The following is an 18520-nucleotide window of genomic DNA, read 5'->3' as shown; positions in this document are numbered from 1 at the left end:
GCTTGGCAGGACAGCCCTGGACAGCCCTGGGGGTACTCCCGGCTTCACACCCCTGCAGCCATCCCCAGCAGAAGGCAGCGGTCATGCCTTGTCCCTCTAACAGTGAAGCAGGAAATCCCTGCTCCAGAGCATGTCCTTCTCCTCTGCACCAACCATGCCAGCTCTGGGAGATCCCTTCAGGACATTCTTGCACATTGCCCTGCAGCCAGGGATGTAACATGTCCACAGCTGTGAAGATTAAAGAAAGCGTACCCACGCCACCCCCTGCCAGTGAACAAGAATGGTGACCTAGGATCAACAGACGAGGAGAAGGCTGAGGTACTCAACAACTTCTTTGCCTCAGTCTTCACTGGCAACCTCTCTCCTCACCCCTCCCAAATCGATGGACCGCAAGATGGGGAACAGGGGGGTAAAGCCCCTCCCACACTGTAAGGGAAGATCAGGTTCGAGACCACCTGAGGAACCTCAATGTACATGAGTCTATGGGACCTGATGAGATGCATCCCAGAGTCCTGAGGGAAATGGCTGTTGTAGTTGCCAAGCCACTCTCCATGATATTTGAAAAGTCCTGGCAGTCAGGTGAAGGCCCTGGGGACTGGAAGAAGGGGAATGTTGTGCCCATTTTTAAAAAGGGAAGAAAGGAGGACCCTGGGAACTACCGACCTGTCAGCCTCACCTCTGTGCCTGGGAAGATCATGGAGCAGATCCTCCTAGAAGCTATGCTCGAGCACATGGAGGACAGGGAGGTGATTCGAGACAGCCAGCACGGCTTCACCAAGGGCAACTCCTGCCTGACCAACCTCGTGGCTTTCTGTGAAGGAGTGACTGCATCAGTGGACATGGGAAAAGCAACAGATGTCATCTACTTGGATTTCTGTAAAGCGTTCAACACGGTCCCCCACAACATCCTTCTCTCTAAACTGGGGAGGTATGGATTTGATGGGTGCACTCTTTGGTGGATAAGGAATTGGTTGCATGGTTGCATCCAGAAGGTAATGGTCAACGGCTCGATGTCCAAATGGAGACAGGTGGTGTTCCTCAGGGGTCCGTACTGGGACCAGTGCTGTTTAATATCTTCATCCATGACACAGACAGTGGGATCGAGTGCACCCGCAGCAAGTTTACAGAGAACACCAAGCTGAGTGGTGCGGTTGACACACCAGAAGGACGAGATGTCATCCAAAGGGACCTGGAGAAGCTGGAGAGGTGGGTCTCTGTGAACTTCATGAGGCGAGAAATGGGATGGGGTGATCCATCTGTTGAAACTGAAAATCCTGGTCATAACATCAGACAAATTAACCCATTAATCGTCAACCTAGGGTTACGACAATTAATGAAATTCCTAATAGACACAGGAGCACAAATTTCTGAGAAGCTGGATATACGACCCAGACGGCAAAGAGTTAAAGTTACTGGAGTGAATGGAGCAAGTGCTATTCATCAAACTGCAAAGGTTAATTTATGGCTCCTGGGGGAAAAAAAAAAAAAAAAAAAAAGCATGCTGTCTACCCACTTTGCAGTGAAAACTCATAATGAAAATATTTTGGAGTTTGATGTTTTGAATGGCCGAACCTGGCATCCCCCAGACCGTAGTATATGGTCCTTTAGTTCAAGTCTTAATCCTAACCCTGATGAAGATTGGGAGGCTACAGTGCGTTTACTCCACGCAGTCCCTGCACGTCCTAATATTGTAACCTTAACAGCCACACTACAAGCAGCTGCACAGCCATGGGTGGCAGCGCTAGAAATGTGCCTATGACTCTGACTAAACCTTGTGGCACACTTGCTTGGGAAACTATTGATAACAGTGGTACAAAACATAGAATTACTACTAGGTAGAGTTATCATGTATCATAAAAGGGGTAACCTGTTCGGACTCTCCCCACCGAAACAGTTTTTTTCCTCTTTTCTCTTTCTTTTGCAGCACCCCGCAGGATGGCGAACGGAAATGCTGTGTTTATGTTACTATTCCAAACTCTAGCAATACTGCTCCTCTTAGTCTCTGATCTTATTATTGCTATTCCTGTTGGACCCTGAAAAATATTGGTAAATTTTCTCATTGACACTGGGGCCCAAATGTCAGTAATCACAAATGAAACAGCATGAACCCTGGGCATAAGACCTGGCCGACATAGAGTTAAATTTGCCGGAACTAATGGTGTGGAAAAGGAATGCGCTACTGCAAAGATTTCACTCTGGTTGTCAGAGGAGCAAAGATTAACCAGAGCAGAAGTGTTAGTTGGTGCCTCATATACTAACATTTTAGGATTTTATATATTACGTGGACAGATGTGGAAACTCCCTGATGGAACTGTGTGGAGTCTTGTGAGAAATGAAAAAGAATCAGGCATAGTGAAATTGAGTCTGTTGCAAACATCCATACCCCTACCCCCCTCTAAAATCACTAATGTTCGGCAATATCCACTGCCAGCAGCAGCACTTATGGGGATTGACGGGGTGGTAACAGACTTAGAAAAAAGAGGCATTATTAAAAGGATATGATCAATCAAATTCTATCTCTGCTCAGTTCAATCCACAGGTAGACAGCCTTACGCGGCTTCGACAGATTGATGTTGTAAATGATAACCAAGAATGGGAGCATTTACTTGAATGGCTGCATGTTAAGCGTGGTCACACAGGACGGGCCAACTTATAGCCCAAGGATGGCCCGTATCAGTTAAACCATGTGAACAAGAAGTAACTGCCTGTTCACAGTGTCGTTTACAACTTAACAAAAACCATCCGAGTAAAGTGCCGCCCCTGCACATTCTGGTGAAAATTCTTCAGATTGGAATGGTACCAATGGTATTAACTACCCTAAAAAGCCCTATGCATGGGAAGCTAAAGATTGTTCTGGAAAAGTACACCAGATTAGCACCCGGTGGATCTCACCCTCTTTTTAACCCTGCCGGTTAAATACAACCGAGCACGCTTTGTTTCTTTTTGTGTTCACAGGAATCTCAAAGAAGACTCCGACTGAAGTAGATGCCCTAGCGTACTGCTGAATCCATTGTATATTATAATTGTTGATTTTGTCAATATGTGAATATATGATGTGGAGTTTCATTTTGATTCTAATACAACTCCCTTTGATGTGTAGCCAAAAAGACCCAGGATGGCCGTGGTCCCAAGCCCATATTCAATACACTGGAATTAAGGGAACACGTGCCACCAAAGAAAATTTAAACATAGCTACTGTAGTTATACATGGAAATAAAGTATATTCCAGAGATGAGTAGAGTTGGGATGACTCTCTTCAGATGGCTAAACTTCAGGCCATCCCAGGACAGACAATACAAATTGGCTGCCAAGTGACTAATGGATCTACTTATCGTCGGCCGACCGAAATTAAAACAATCTACACTGACTCTTCCAGACCGAAAAATTGTAATAGTGAGTGTTACAAAATAACTGAACCCAATTCGGATTGTTGGTATAATCTCACCTATACCAAACCTATAATTGTGTACTGTCTTTGGGGTTTCAGAGGCACTGAATTACTCTTTGAATTTATGATTGACATGAAGTCTCTGCCCCCACAAATGTCTGGAAATGCACGGACTCGGCCTCCCATTAGTCTAACTCCTTTCATCTTCAACGCAGGCCCTTACATAATTAAAAAATACAGGTCAGCAACAAATGCTGTTTAATCCATCATACTCCCTCAAACGAGTGGAATTAGCAGTGCAGACTAATATCTCTGCAATCAAACCTACCTGCTCACCATTCCTGAATACATCTTATGCAGGATGGTCAGCATGGTTACGCAAACGAACTCCCATCTCTCCAACACGATCAAGGAGAGATGTGACCGGTGCCTTGGGAATGGGACTAGGAGTCTTGAACAGCATAGATGCTGAAATACTTGCTAATAAATTAGCCACAGTAACCAGTGACTTAAGTGCATTGAAACACCCGTTACAATCTTGTCTTTCAGCTCTGGGAACTAACCAATGGCTCTTATCAGACATGCTGCCTCAGTGGGGAGAAGTAAATAAGAAAGACCACCAGTTGATTGTAGATGCACTCGGCACTGCCCAAAATAATGTTTCTCTAGCTCTTAGTTGTATCCAAGCCCAACTGTGGATGCAATCAATAGTAGCTGCAATAATACGGGAAGGTGAAGAAGGCACCTTGCCCACTGAAATCCGAAAAGTCATTTGGGATAATGCAAATGAATTTGAGAGAACATTCCAGTCCTGGTGGTATCCAGTTAATTTCACTAATAACCCTACTGACAGCAAAGTCACCGCTTTTGTTTTAACAATACACGATGCTTCGGTATACACCATATACCCAATCATCGCGTTAGGGTTGAATCACAATGGTACCATACTCTATCCTTTAGAGCATAGAGTATGGGCCCAACGAAATGGGAACAAATGGCAAACTGTTGATGTCAATGCATGCATTGTACGAGAACAGCAAGGATTCATTTGTGAGAGTAATACCATCAAGGCTCAAGACATTTGTCTTGACACTGAACAAAATATTTGTCATTTTGAAATACAACCCAATGAAGCCCCTGAAACCGTACTAGTATATATTGGGAAAGGATGTATTTGTATGAGAACCCTCTGTGATTTTTTATTAGTAGATGACACTATTGTAGATATGAGCAATTACTCAAATATTTGTGTTTGTAACTTCACCAAAATTGTAGGATGTGACTTCAATTATTCAGCTCCTGTTACGTCTTATGAACTGCTACGATCTAACTATACATTGTGTCAAGATTTACTACCTACTCCTATTGGAATGGATCTCACATTGGTGAGGAAACTTGCAACACGATGACCTGGACCAACTGCTAAAACACATCCGAAGAAATAGACACAGAACTCTCATCACTGTTCATCGTGATGCTGAGGAGATATACCATGTCTTGGAAAGAGTAAAGAAAGACGGAGAACACCACTGGTGGGACACTCTGTTTGGATGGTCACCACCCTCAACAGGAGTTCTAAATAGGATGCTTCACCCTGTAGTTGTTTTACTAATACTTGCTGTATCGTGTCTTATTTTAACCATTGCTTTATATTTTAAGCTTTGGATTAGGATGAAACATTTGTCTCATCTAGTATCCCCACAAGATGTGTATATACTCGACGATCCTCACTACAAAACATATGTGATGTACCCAATACGTTCCAAATATCGTGAAGCTTGAGTGACCAGCCGGGTTAGCTCAGTCGGTTAGAACATGGTGCTAATAACGCCAAGTTCACAGGTTCAATCCCTGCTTACTGCAGGAGGGTTGGGCTCGATGATCTCTCAAGGTCCCTTCCAACCCAAAGCATTCTGTGATTCTGTGCAATTCTGTGACTATAGTCACGGGGTGGATTATGTGGAGTGATTGCTGGAGGTGACTTAGACGTCAGACTTAGATTTACAATTACAAGAAAGGTACAGCATTGAAGAAGCTCTCTGGATGGAATGCAGCTGGACGCAAGGAATCTATCCCACAGGAAGTTCCTAAGCCTGTAATCTTGGATGTCGCAACCCAGGGGAGCCTGGTGTGCTGATTCTGAGAGGAGCTGCCCAGGGGGTGGAGTGGTGTGGAGACATCACGGCCAAGCCCTGTGATAAGGGAACTTGGAGGGGCATCATGGTCCTGATAAGCTGCATAAGTGATACCCTGAGTCAGCAAACTATCATGATGTTGACGAAAATGCTGTCCTTTAGTAAACTTTACTCATTATAGTATCATTATAACACTAGAACACACTCCCATCCCAAAACCTACCCGCCTCCAAGGTAAGAACCCCCCTCACTGAGCCTGCGCTCTGAATTTTGATGAGCCTGTACCTTTAAAATGAAGCGAGAAAGTTTTACACCAATCGTAACACAAGTATGTATGACTAGAGTCCCTCAAGCTCCACCTGATGTGTAAAAATACTATAAATTAGCCTAAGAGAGAGGGGATGTTAGGGAAGATACCATCGTGTACTACTCTGACCTCTGGGATCAGTCGACGGGCTGAGCCTCTCTTCCCCCCCATTGGGACGCCTTTGGGTAAGAATCTAACACTTGGTCGTACCAAGTGCCTCCCCGGGAAACTTAGAAACCTCTATAGAGTCACTTTTATGTCTTTTGATGCATCTGTGTTATTCTAAACTTTGGCATTTTTATGTGCCTTGCAGTCATTGAATTTATCACCGGTAATCCAAAGAACCTGTGTGTCTGTTGCTTTAATAAATTGCTTTGATTTATTGGTCTAGCGTGATAGCGGTCATTGAACGCGACCAGATGCTTTAAGTGTGGCCGTGATAGTTCATGCAGCACAACAAGACGAAAGGTGCCTACATTATTTGTGAATCTGTAATCGTGATAGTTCAGTGCACTGAACGAGACCGGACTTATAACGATAAATTGAGTACCTTCCAAAGCCTCTCTTGACGCAACACTCATGAGGTTCAACAAGGCCAAGCGCAAGGTCCTGCACCTGGGAGGGGGCAACCCCCAATATCAATGCAGGCTGGGGGATGGAGGGATGGAGAGCAGCCCTGCGGAGAAGGACTTGGGGCTACTGGGGGATGAAAAGCTGGACATGAGCCAGCAATGTGCGCTTGCAGCCCAGAAGGCCAACCCTATCCTGGGCTGCATCAAAACAAGCGTGGCCAGCAGGTCGAGGGAGGGGATTCTGCCCCTCTGCTCTGCTCTGGTGAGACCTCACCTGGAGCACTGCATCCAGCTCTGGGGCCCTCAGCACAAGAAGGACATGGACCTGCTGGAGCGGGTCCAGAGGAGGCCACCAAAATGATCCGAGGGCTGGAGCCCCTCTCCTACGAGGCCAGGCTGAGAGAGTTGGGGTTGTTCAGCCTGGAGAAGAGAAGGCTGCGAGGAGACCTTATTGCGACCTTCCAGTACTGAAAGGGGGCCTACAGGAAGGATGGGGAGAATCTTTTTAGCAAGGCCTGTTGTGACAGGACAAGGAATAATGGATTTAAACTAAAGAAGAATAGATTTAGACTGGGTATAAGGAAGAAATTTTTCACACTGAGGGTGGTGAGGCACTGGAACAGGTTGCCCAGAGAGGTGGTGGAGGCCCCATCCCTGGAAACCTTCAAGGTCAGGTTGGACGGGTCTGTGAGCAACCAGATCTGGTTCAAGCTGTCCCTGCTCCCTGCAGGGGGGTTGGGCTGGGTGAGCTCTAAAGGTCCCTTCCAACCCAAAGCGTTCTATGATTCTATGATTCTATGATGCAATTGCTCACCACCCACTGACCCGATCCCCAGCCAGTCCCCAAGCAGCAATCGCTGCCCCCTGCTCAACTCCCCCCAGTTTCTATACAGAGAAGAGGTGACAGCAGCATTCTCCAATTTATAGTTGTCGTGGTTTAGCCCCAGCCAGCAGCTCAGCACCACGCAGCCGCTCGCTCACTCCCCCTACCCCGATGGGATGGGGGAGAGAATCGGAGGAGTAAGAGTGAGAAACACTCCTGGGTTGAGATAAGAACAGTTTAATAATTGAAATAAAGTAAAATAGTAATGCTAATAGTAACAGTATAATAAGGATAATAATAATAATGATACACGAAGCAAGTGATGCACAATGCAATTGCTCACCACCCGACGACCGATACCCAGACAGTTCCCAAGCAGCGATCACTGCTCCCTGGACACCCCCCCCCCCAGTTTCTATACTGAGCATGACGCCATATGGTATGGAATAGCCCTTGGGGCAGTTTGGATCAACTATTCTGGCTGTGCCCCCTCCCAGTTTCTTGTGCCCCCGGCAGAGCATGGGAAGCTGAAAAGTCCTTGACTGGCATAAGCAGTACCCAGCAACAACTAAAAACATCAGCGTGTTATCAGCATTCTTCTCCTACTAAATCCAAAACACAGCACTGTGCCTGCTACTAGGAAGAAAATTAACTCTATCCCAGCCGAAACCAGGACACCAGAGAAGGGCAACGAAGCTGGTGAAGGGACTGGAGCACAGGCCTTATGCGGAGCGGCTGAGGGCACTCTGTCTGCAGAAGAGGAGGCTGAGGGGAGACCTTATCGCTCTCTACAGCTGCCTGAAAGGAGGGTGTAGTGAGGTGGGTGTTGGTCTCTTCTCCCACGTAATTAGCAATAGGGCAAGAGGAAATGGGCTCAAGCTGCACCAGGGGAGGTTTAGGTTGGATAGTAGGAAAAATTTCTTCACGGAAAGGGTGGTCAAGCATTGGAACAGGCTGCCCAGAGAGGTGGTGCACTCACCATCCCTGGAAGCGTTCAAAAACGGGCAGATGTGGCACTTGGGGACATGGTTTAGTCTAGTCTACCCTTGGTTGGTTTAGTGTAGACTTGGTAATGTTAGGTGAATGGTTGGACTGGATGATCTTAAAGGTCTTTTCCAACCTAAACAATTCTATGATTCTATGACTGTGTTTCCTTCTTGCTAGCTGGTGGGGACAGAGCTGTTATTTTGTTGATCACATCCATTGGGACCTGACGACGTCCGTCTTGCCATTTTATTCCTAAAAATTGCATCTCCTGTGCAGGTCCCTTGACCTTTCTTTGTTTGATGGCAAAACCGGCCTTCAGAAGGATTTGGACTGTTTTCCTTCCCTTCTCAACAACTTCTTCTGCTGTATTGCCCCACACAATGATGTCATCAATGTACTGCAGATGTTCTGGAGCTTCACCCTGTTCCAGTGCCGTCTGGATCACTCCATGGCAAATGGTGTATTTGGTTTCTGTACGTGCACGAGTAATTCTGCCTCTACCTGCAATGATATCCCTAACGTCACGTACCATTATTGGTCTCGATACGTGTGCGTCACTGTAACGCTATTGCTGTCTCGATCTGTAGTGGTATCGGGATCTGTAATGGTATTGGTGATGGCATCTGTCATGGCACTTGTATCTGCATCGGTATGTATAATGCTATCGCTATCTGTAGTGGGATCAGAATGTGCGATGGCCTCTGCATCGGCAAAGGCATTTGTAATGCTCTGAGTGTCTGCTGTGGCCTCTGCATCTCTTAGTGTACCTGCACCTGACTTTGCATCAGCAATGGTCTCTGCGGTGGTTTCTGCAGTGCTATCTGCAGCTGCAGCAGAATCTGCATCTGGCATGGCGTCTGCATCTGCAGCGCTATTGGCTTTGGTGTCTGCACTGTGGCATCTGTGCATCTGCAAAGGTCTGTGCAATGGGTTCTGCAATGGTATTTGATCTGCCATGCCATTTGCAATGCTGTCTCTGTCTGTAATGGCATCCGCATCTGCTCTGGCATCCGCAACACTCTATGCATCATCAATAGCATCTGCAATGGGAACTTGCGGTGCAGAGGTGTCTGATGGTTCCTCTGTCTGTCACGGGCCCTCAGTCGGTAATGGTGTCACTTGCTGTACCTGCTGCTTTTGGTGTAATTGAAAGTGCACTTGGATCAGTGACTGCACTTGTATCCTCAATTGTATGTGCAATTGCACCTGTATCTGGAATTGTATCTGGTTTGTGCCTGTCCCTGCAGTTGTATTGGCAATTCAGTGTGGGTCCGTGCCTGTAATGATATTGGTCTCTGTGATGATGCTGGCAGCAGTGTATTTGATGGTGCCAGTATCTGTGTCTCTAATGGTATCTGTGCCTGTACCCGTAATTGTACCCGTAACTGTATCTGCATTGCTAACGGTATCTGGACCTGCACATGTACTTGGAATGGTTTCTGTATGCGCACACGTAATTCCCTCTCTAGCTGAACTAGGAAGCGCAGGGGTATCTCTAATGGTATCTGTACCACTGACGGTCTCAGGATCTGTGTGACTACCTGTAATGCTATCGCCTTCTCTGTACTGGTGTTGGGATCTGTGACAGTCCTGGTAGTGGCATCGGCAATGGCGTGGGTACCTGTATCAGTATGTGCAATGCTATCGATAGCTGCAATGGGATCGGCATCTCCAAGGGCCTCTGCACCTGCAGCGGGAGCTGGATCTGCAATGCCATCTGCAATGGTTTCTTCAGCTGCAGTGGTACCTGCCTCTGCAGTGCTGTTTGCTTTGATAGCAGCACCTGCAGGGTTGTCAGCAGTGGCTTGTTCAGCTGAAATGGTGGCTGCAATGGCATTTGAATCTGCAATGGCATCTGCAAAGCCATAGCGTCTGCAATGCTCTGTGTGCATCTGTACGCTCTCCACTGCAGACACCACTGCAGATGCAGATGCCATTGCAGATGCAAATACAATTTCAGATGAGGTTGTGGATGGAGATGCTGTTGAAGATGCAGGTGCCATTGCAGATGCCATTGCAGATGCAGAAACCATTACAGACACCAGTGGAGATGCAGATGCCATGTCAGACACCACTTCAGATGAAGATGCCGTTGCAGATGCAGGTACCTTTGCAGACGCCATTGCAGATGGAGATGCCGTTGAAGCTTCCTTTGAAGATACAGCCCTTGATGCCACTGGAGATGGCCTTGCAGACGCAGATACCACTGCAGATGGCCCTGCAGATGCAATTGCCTTTAGAGTTGCTCTCAAAGATGCTGAAGCCATTGCAGTCACCCAATGGAGATGCAGATACTCCCTGTACCTTCAGTGGTATGTCTACCACTCCCTGTATGTGTAACGGCACCTCTGTCTGTAATGGTTCCCCTCCCAGGAGCGAGATCGGTCTCTGTATCTGTATCCATAGCTGTAACTGAATGTGTACTCGTGGCTGGGGCTCTTCTGGTGGCTGGAACTGCATGTGCAGTTCTGTCTGTATCTATGACTGCCCCTGCAAGTGTATGCGTAACGGTGTCTGTGACTGTACTTGTATCTCTAATGGTAGGTGTCTTCTGTCTGTATGTGCCCCTGTATCTGCCGTTGCATCTGCAATTGAGTCGGTATCTTCCTCGTGGGATTGCTGTCTATGGCTGTATGTGAAAAGGCATTGTCAAGGATATCTGCAATGGCACCTGCATCTACAATGTTCTGGCCAATGGACTGTGCATCTGCAAAGGTATCTGCAGTGGCGTCTGCAATGCGAATTCATGCTGCAGGGCCATCTGAAATGGTATTTGCATCTGCAATGGAAGCTGCAACGGTATCTTCTTCTGTAAATGGATTGGGCATCTGCAATGGCATCTCCATCTCCAGCACTACGTCCACCTACAATGCTCTCTCTATTGGTATTTGCAGCTGAGGAAAGGCATGGGGTTTTCCCTCAGATGGACAAAACCAAATGATCAGAAAACAGGACAGGTTGCAACGCCCGTCAGGTATTAATGAATTACTTAAAAGTCAAGCGAAAGAGAGGTGCTGCGATGACAGACAGTGAATTTCACACCCTGCCTCATATCCAGAGGCTCACGCTCGGCACGCTCCATGCTCCTGCGTGGCAGGTGGCTTTCCGCAGCAATGCTGCTCACCGGGCGTTGTTAAAGACATCAGCCTCACAGATGTTTCTGCCTCCCCCCAGACAGCCCTGATACCATCAGTCACTGCCTGCCTGCCGGGTGCCCCCACCCCTTCCTCCTGGTGCTCCCCTGCGTGCCAGCAGCCACGGCTCTCTGAGCAGGAGAGACACTCCACTCCTCTTGGCAGCCTGCAAGCACAGACTAGAGCACAGGGCTAGTCTTTTTGTTCCCCTTCCTGGGCTGCACTTCCCCCCCGGAGCTGGGTGCTGGATCCTGGTGGGGGCTGGGTGTTTCAGCCCTGTCTTGGAGCCCAAGCGGTGTGTGCGTCCGTGCACACCCGTGCTGCACGCGCCTCTCTGTGAGTGTCTGCGCGTGCCTGCTGGGAGTCCATGTGCAGCCCGGCTCCCGCATGGACCTGGTGTGGGGAGCTGCCGCAGCTGGACTTCTGCGGGACAGGCAAACCCCGCAGGGAGAGGCCGACACACGGTGACCGTGGTTGCTCCGGCCGTGCGCTGAGAGTGGGTGCTGAGAGTGATGCCCTGTTTCCCACGTCAGCTCTTGGCACCAGCCCCGGGGAGGTGATTGTCGTGTCACAGTGGGCAGTGGTGGCCGTGTCACCATGATGTCACTGTGGGCTTGTGACACGGGCGCCCTGGAGGGTATAAAGGGTGCTGCTCCCAGAGGCGGGGGAGCATCTGGAGGAGAACCTGGGTGCTGCTGGGCAGGAGTATGGAGAGTACTCGCCAACGACCTCTCCGGCGTCCACTGTGCAGAGGGGCCGCGCGGGTGCCCGGCAAAGCAGGGCAGGAGAAACTCCTTCTCTCCTCAGCCCCGCACCACACCTGGCCAGAAGCTCAGCACCCAGCTGGTGCAGGCCAAGCCGCGCATGGAACCAGTGCGTGCGCGAGCACAGGACTGCTGGCAGAGTGGGACACAGGTGCGTGAGTGCAGGCGGCTGACGGAGCCCCTCTCTGGGGGAGGCTCCCGTGCCAGCCCTGGCCATCCCTGACAATTCCCACGGCTGTGCCCCTCACACCCCGCTGGCTCCTGACGCGCAGGTGCAGCCATGCAGGCAGAGGTGCTGAAGCAAGACCTCCGCATGCTCCGGGAGCACCTGCTGCAGTGTTCTGGTGACTCACAAAGGCACAAGGAGCTGCTGCAGTGTCTGGTAGGTGTGGAGTGTTCCCCTTGTGCCTGGGGGCTGGGGCTGCGGGACCTGAGCCCCTGAGCCCTCCTTTCCCCCTGCAGGGCAAGCAGCAGCAGGAGCTGCGGCAAACCATGGAGGAGCTCAGCATGGAGGTCAGTGTCCCCTCCTCTGCCCACGTCCCCCAGCTGCGGCACCTGGGGCTGTGTCAGGGGCTCAGTGCCTGTGTCCGGCTCCTCTTCCCAGAACCGTCTTGTGGCGCGGTGTTTTGAGAACAACCGCCGGGAGCTCCAGCAGCTGGAGGGGCTGGTGGCCCAGGCAAAGGTGAGTTCACAGAATCACAGACTGGTTGAGGCTGGAAGGGACCTCTGGAGATCATCTGGTCTTGTGCAATGCCCCTGCTCAAGCAGGGTCACCTAGAGCCACTTGCTCAGCCCCATGTCCAGCTGTGGACCGCGTCCAGAGTTGGGCCTGGGGGTCGCTCTGGCTGCCTGCAGTGCCTGCAGGGCTGGGAAGGAGAGGGGATGTGAGGGCAAAGGCAGTGCCCGAAGGGAGCCATGAGTGCACTCATGCGAGCGTCCCGGTGCCCTGATGCCTGCTTCTCTTCCCCTTCTCTCCCACAGGAGCACGTTCAGCTGGCAAAGGAGGAGGCAGCTGCAAGCCTGGAAGAGGTGCTGAAGGTACAGGGGAAAAGGAGGCCCGTTCTGACAGGGTCCGGGAGGGGGGTGCCAGTGCTGGGTCCGTGCAGCCCAGCAGCCACGGGCAGTGGTGTGGCTGCGGAGGATATTTACTCCGGGATATGGCATCCATGATGGAGGGATTGGGCCTCTGGAGATCCCCCAGGCTCTTGGCTGTGGCTGTGCTGCAGAGGGGACCCTGATGGGTCTGCAGGCACAGCAGGCACAGCAGGCACAGCACTATGGCTTTGGGGAAGGGGGTGCGATGAGTGACCCTCACTTGGGTGTACGGGGACACTGGGTGTGACAGGAACCCAGGCATGGGCTGGAGGGGAGGCGATGGGGAGTCTGGTGTTGCACCCTGGCCGGTGGCATGGGGGTCCTCCTCCACCCCCTGCCCCTCCTGGAGCCGTTCCCGTTCCCCCTTCTCTCCCAGGCACACCTCTGTCAGGGAAAGGCAGAGGGAGGCACAAAAGTGCGGGAGCTGATCAAGGTCTGTGACCCGCACCCAGAAGTGCCTCGGGGAGTGGCCAGAGCCACTGAGCAATGGTGCTGGCCCCAGGACACCCGTGTGCCTGCCGCCCTGGCCCTGGCCTGACCTCCCAGTGCCCTGGGGACTGAGTGGGGATGCCCTTTCCCACCATGGCTCCCTGCAATGTGTCCCGCTTGCTTTGCAGGGGGAGCAGTGGTCAGAGCTGGCACAAGCTGTTCAGGAGCAGGCTGAGGTCAAGAAGGTACTGGGGACTGGAGGGACGGGGGCTCCACAGGTTTGTGGGGGGAAGCCCCCTCACAGCAGACATGGCATGGACTCCTGACCGGGCCCTTTGCTTCTCCAGCTGCTCAGGAACAAGCTCCAGCACCTCCTGGAGAGACAGGAATGCCTCCGAGAGCCAACAGCTTTGTGAGTGGTGATGGGGCCCCGACTGAAACCTGGGGCAGCGGGGTGGGGGATGCTCAGCAGCTTTGGGCAGAGCTCTGCCACTTGCAGACATCTTTGTGGCTCCTGTCCGCTGCTCCAGCCTGCTCTGGAGAGCCCTTTGTCTTCTCGTGAGCAGCTCAAAACCTCTCTGTGCCACTCCGGACTCCTGCAAGCAGCTCTGCAGCACTCTGAGCAGCTCCCAGGCTCTCCTCCATGCCCCCCAGGCCTGGGGCGGGACAGGGGCAGGGGGTGGGTCTGTGCAGTGCTGGGATGCCGCGGTGCCTGGTGCCAGCCCCGGCAGAGCCTGGGCAGCACCCTGGCTCCCTGTTGGCCACCCAGGGGGCCACCATGCCGGCCGAGGTCTCTTCTCACAGCCCAGAACCCTATGGTGCCCGTAGCAGGGGGAAGGCGGCGCAGGCGGACAAGACAGGCGAGTCGCTGCTGCAGGAGATGGTGGCTGTGTGGCTGGTAGGACAGACAACCCCGCTGTGGGCCTTGGGGAGGGAAGGGTCTGCACTGTGCCCAGGGGACATGGGGGCACTGATCTCAGCGCGAACGAGGGAGGGGGGCTGAGCCCCCAAACCTCGCCGCCTCGCACACCCCAACACATGTCCCTGCTGTGCCTTGGCCTCTAGGAGGAGCAGCTGGCGTCAAGGAGGCATAACATCACTTCTTGGCTGAGGTGAGTGGCCCGGGGCAGTCAGGGTGCCGGGGCTCTTCCATAGGCACTGGCATGTCCGTGCCAGTGGTCCAAGGGCACTACGCAGCTTTGGACTTCTCTGGGATGAAATGGTTCAGTATTTCTTTTCTTTGTAGCTTGGGGGGCGCGTAGGGGGGGATTTTGGGGCCCACCGGGGAGACGTACAGTAGAGCCGAGAGAGGTAGCCGGGCCCCTCACCCCAGTCCTGAGCGGGGAGTGTTGTGCCCAGCACGGTTCAAGGTGCCACGGTGCTGTGCGAAGAGGGTGGTTGGAAAGAGCTGAGACACATTTGCCCCCTGTTCTGCCTGACCCCTCTCCTGTCCCACAGGAGATTTCTTCTGTTCCTTGCCTTCCTGCAGATCGTCGTCCTCATCCTGGTCCTGCTGAACAGGGACATCCTTAACTGGGTCCTGCCACCGAAGCTGGCGGCTGCCTTTGGGAGCCGCCCAGTGACGTCCCGGTTCTTTTGACATAAAACCAGAAAGAGAAGACAGACATCTGTGATTGTAGGACAAGTGCGCGACTGTGTCAATAGTGAATGTCTGCTGACGGGCCAGAGGGAGGTGGCTGCTGCTTTCCCTTCTGCCTGTGCGTGCCCCACGATGGCTCTGCCTCAGACCTGGTTCTTGCCCGATTTGCAGGCAGGAGGGTGTGTGCACCGTCCTGCGTAAACGGTTGCCCGTTTTCACACAGGCGCAATGGAACTTGACCAACAATGACCGCACTTGCATAAGAGGGTTTGTAGTTAGGAGAAACCAGGCCAAACCTGCTGAAAGTGCCAAAGTTGCAACAAAATAGTGCAAACTCAGCTAATAAATATGCATTAAGCATGCTTGCATGGGGGTTGATGTGAACAAATCCTCAAAAGCGTATGGTAACAAGGGATGTCATGGCCAAAGCATATAGGTTATGTACATTGCAAAAATGAATATGTGAGTAGTCTCAAAACTGTATATAAAGGGTCAAGAGCATGAAAAGGGGTACTTCTCATGCTCCCAGCCAAGAGGCACCGTTACTGCCAGCAATACAAGGGGTTTTAGCTAGGGTGTACTTCTGCTGCCTTCTTTCCAGTACCTGCGCACGAACGAGAAGAAAACAAAATGCGAGCAAATCCTTTTTTACTAACACCGTGAATGCCAGGTGACCGGTCGGAGGGAGGTGGCTGCTGTGCTCCCTACGACGGCTCTGACTGTACACCGCTATGTACCGAGTACAGGTTCACGAGAAGGTGGCGAGCCACAATGACCACCCGCAGGCTCAAGACCTCCTTTAGGAAGAATAATAAAACAAAGAGGATGTGTGGCAGCTTGACTTGTTCCTCACAAACGTTCTTCCAGGGGGCTTCCAACAGCTTGCACTGCAGACATGGATCTGTTGGAGCGGGTCCAGAGGAGGGCCACAAAAATGATCCGAGGGCTGGAACACGTCTGCTATGAAGAAAGGCTGAGAGAGTTGGGGTTGTTCAGAGTGCAGAAGTGCAGGCTCTGGGCAGAGCTTCCTGCGGCCTTTCAATATATAAAGGGCGCTTGCAAGAAGGACAGAGGCAGACTTTTTATCAAGGCTTGTAGTGACAGGACAAGGGGCAATGGTTTTAAAGTGAAAGAGGGTTGGTTTAGCTTGGGCGTAAGGAAGAAATGTTTTCCAGTAAGAGTTGTGAGACTCTGGTCGCCCAGAGAAGTGTGGCTGCCCCATCACTGGAAGTGTTCAAGGTCAGGTTGGGTGGGGCTTTGAGCTACCTGATCTAATGAAAGATGTCCCTGTCCATGGCAGGGGGGTTGGACTAGATGATCCCTTCCAACCCAACCCGTTCTATGATTCTATGCCCTGGATCAGCCCCCACCCAGCTGCTCGCTGGGTGCAGCAGCACATGCCCTTGGTGCCCAGACAGCTGTGGAGTGGAAGAATGCCCAGGAGAAACCCAGGAAGAAGGCGGCTTCAGATATGATGAAGAGGATTATTCCATGTCACAGGCGTTTTTGGACAGTAGCGGTGCGGTGGCCTTGGAATGTGCTTCCTTGTACAATGTCTTGTCATCATTGGATTACAACTAGGACTATGGAGAGCAGAGCTAGGGCCAGGAGTTGTGATGAGTTGTGGTGGAATCATATGATTAAACGTGACATAGTAAGTATGGCGGCAGCTGCTCCCAAGATGGGCCAGGGGCTTGGGTCTACTATGTGGTAGGAGTGTGCTTGGTGAGCCATTAGATGTTTTCTGGTAAGTATAGGCTTAGTAGGAGAACAAAGACGTAGGTGTGGATTATGGCTACTGCTACTTCTAGGATTGTTAGGAGGAATCGGATTGATGCAGTTAGGATTGACACTGCTGGGATGATGGGGAGTAAGGCGGTTGTGGCTGTGGAGATGAGTTGAATAAGGAGATGTCCTGCTGTAAGGTTTGCTGTGAGGCAGACTCCTAGCGCTAGTGGTCGGATAAGGAGGCTGGTGGTTTCGATTATGATTAGGGCAGGAATTAGTAGTGTTGGGGTTCCTTTGGGTAGTAGGTGTCCTCGGGAGGCTGAGGGTTGATTTCATAGGCCTGTGAGTAGGGTGGCTAGTCATAGTGGGAAGGCTAGTGCGATGTTCATTGATAGCTGGGTGGTTGGGGTAAATGTATATGGTAATAGGCCTAGTAGGTTGATTGTAAGCAGCAGTACTATTAGTGATGTCAGGATTAAGGCACATTTGTGGCCTTCTTTGTGGCCCAGGAACATCCCTGGGCAGCCAGGAAGGCAGAGGAGGTGGCACAGGGCTCTCCGGGGAGCACCCTGGGGGCCTGCAGCAGCTCTTCCTGGTCTGGGGACAGCAGCTGGCCCAGCACTGGCAGGAGGGAGGCAGGGAGGGAGGCCAGGACAGCAGCACCACTCGAGAGAGAGAGAGAGAGAGACAGCCATGCTGCTGATCATTTCCACCATGCACAGCGTCATCTCCGTTAACACCGTGTGAAAACGCGTGCATCTGAGCAGCCCTGGCTGTATGCAGAGGTGCCAGTCTGCATTGGGTGGCCCTCCAGCCTGAGGGGACCTGCACACCACGCTGCTTGATGCCAGGAGCCAAAGGAGCTGCTGCTCTCTGTGCTCCCGGGTGCTTCTGGGCCCCTTGTCTCTGGGAGCTGCAGCTGCGGGCGGAGGCTCACCCACAGGGTTGCTCCCTCCAGGCAGCACAGCAACCCTTTCTTGGTAGCCCCTCTCAGCTCATCACGGGCATCACCAGGCGGCTCTTGTGATGTCATAACCTGCTGCCCTCCATAAAACCCCGCGCTGCAGAGGTGGGCAGCAGTGCGAAGCAGAGCACTGGCAGCAGCTAGCGCATGCCTAGAGAAGAGGTGCTTGGGTCTCGGGAGGAGAGCAGGCTTTTCCCTGTGCCTGGTCGGTGTGCTGGGCTTGTGGAGATGCCAGCCACTTTGGGCAGGTGGGTGCAAGGGGGCCCAGAAAGCAGAGGGTGGTCAGGCCAGAAGCCTTGTGTGCTTCCTGGCTTCCCGGCAGGAGCAGGCAGCCCCACAGCACGGGGGCTGTCTGCACTACTGCCCTCCAGCCGGGCAGCCCAGCAACCCCATTCTGGGGGCACGGCCCTGCCCCTTCTGTGGGGAGAGCCGAGCAGGGCCAGGCTGCTGCCCCTGTCTCAGGCCAGAGCTCTTTGTGCCCCAGGGGTGGGGTGCAACGGGCCAGACCTTCCCAAAGGCCCTTGGGCTTTCAGACTTGCAGCTGTGCTGAGCACAGGAACCTGGTGGCAAGCGAGCTCCTAAGCGGATCCCTGG

At 51.9% G+C, this 18520-nt stretch overlaps 1 protein-coding gene across 1 annotated transcript; it reads left to right on the top strand.

The window, feature by feature from the left end:
• Positions 1-3260: 3260 nt before the first annotated feature.
• LOC142595945 (uncharacterized) lies at positions 3261-5170 on the top strand. Its single transcript, XM_075724816.1, is given in 3 exon segments — positions 3261-3632; positions 3634-4781; positions 4783-5170. Coding segments are annotated over 3 exon segments (1908 nt in total).
• Positions 5171-18520: the final 13350 nt, after the last annotated feature.

This window comes from Pelecanus crispus, chromosome 25 (genome assembly GCF_030463565.1).
Source record: "Pelecanus crispus isolate bPelCri1 chromosome 25, bPelCri1.pri, whole genome shotgun sequence".
NCBI lineage: Eukaryota > Metazoa > Chordata > Aves > Pelecaniformes > Pelecanidae > Pelecanus > Pelecanus crispus.
Note: the sequence above shows the minus strand (reverse complement) of the source record. Positions and strands in the feature narration are given on the sequence as shown.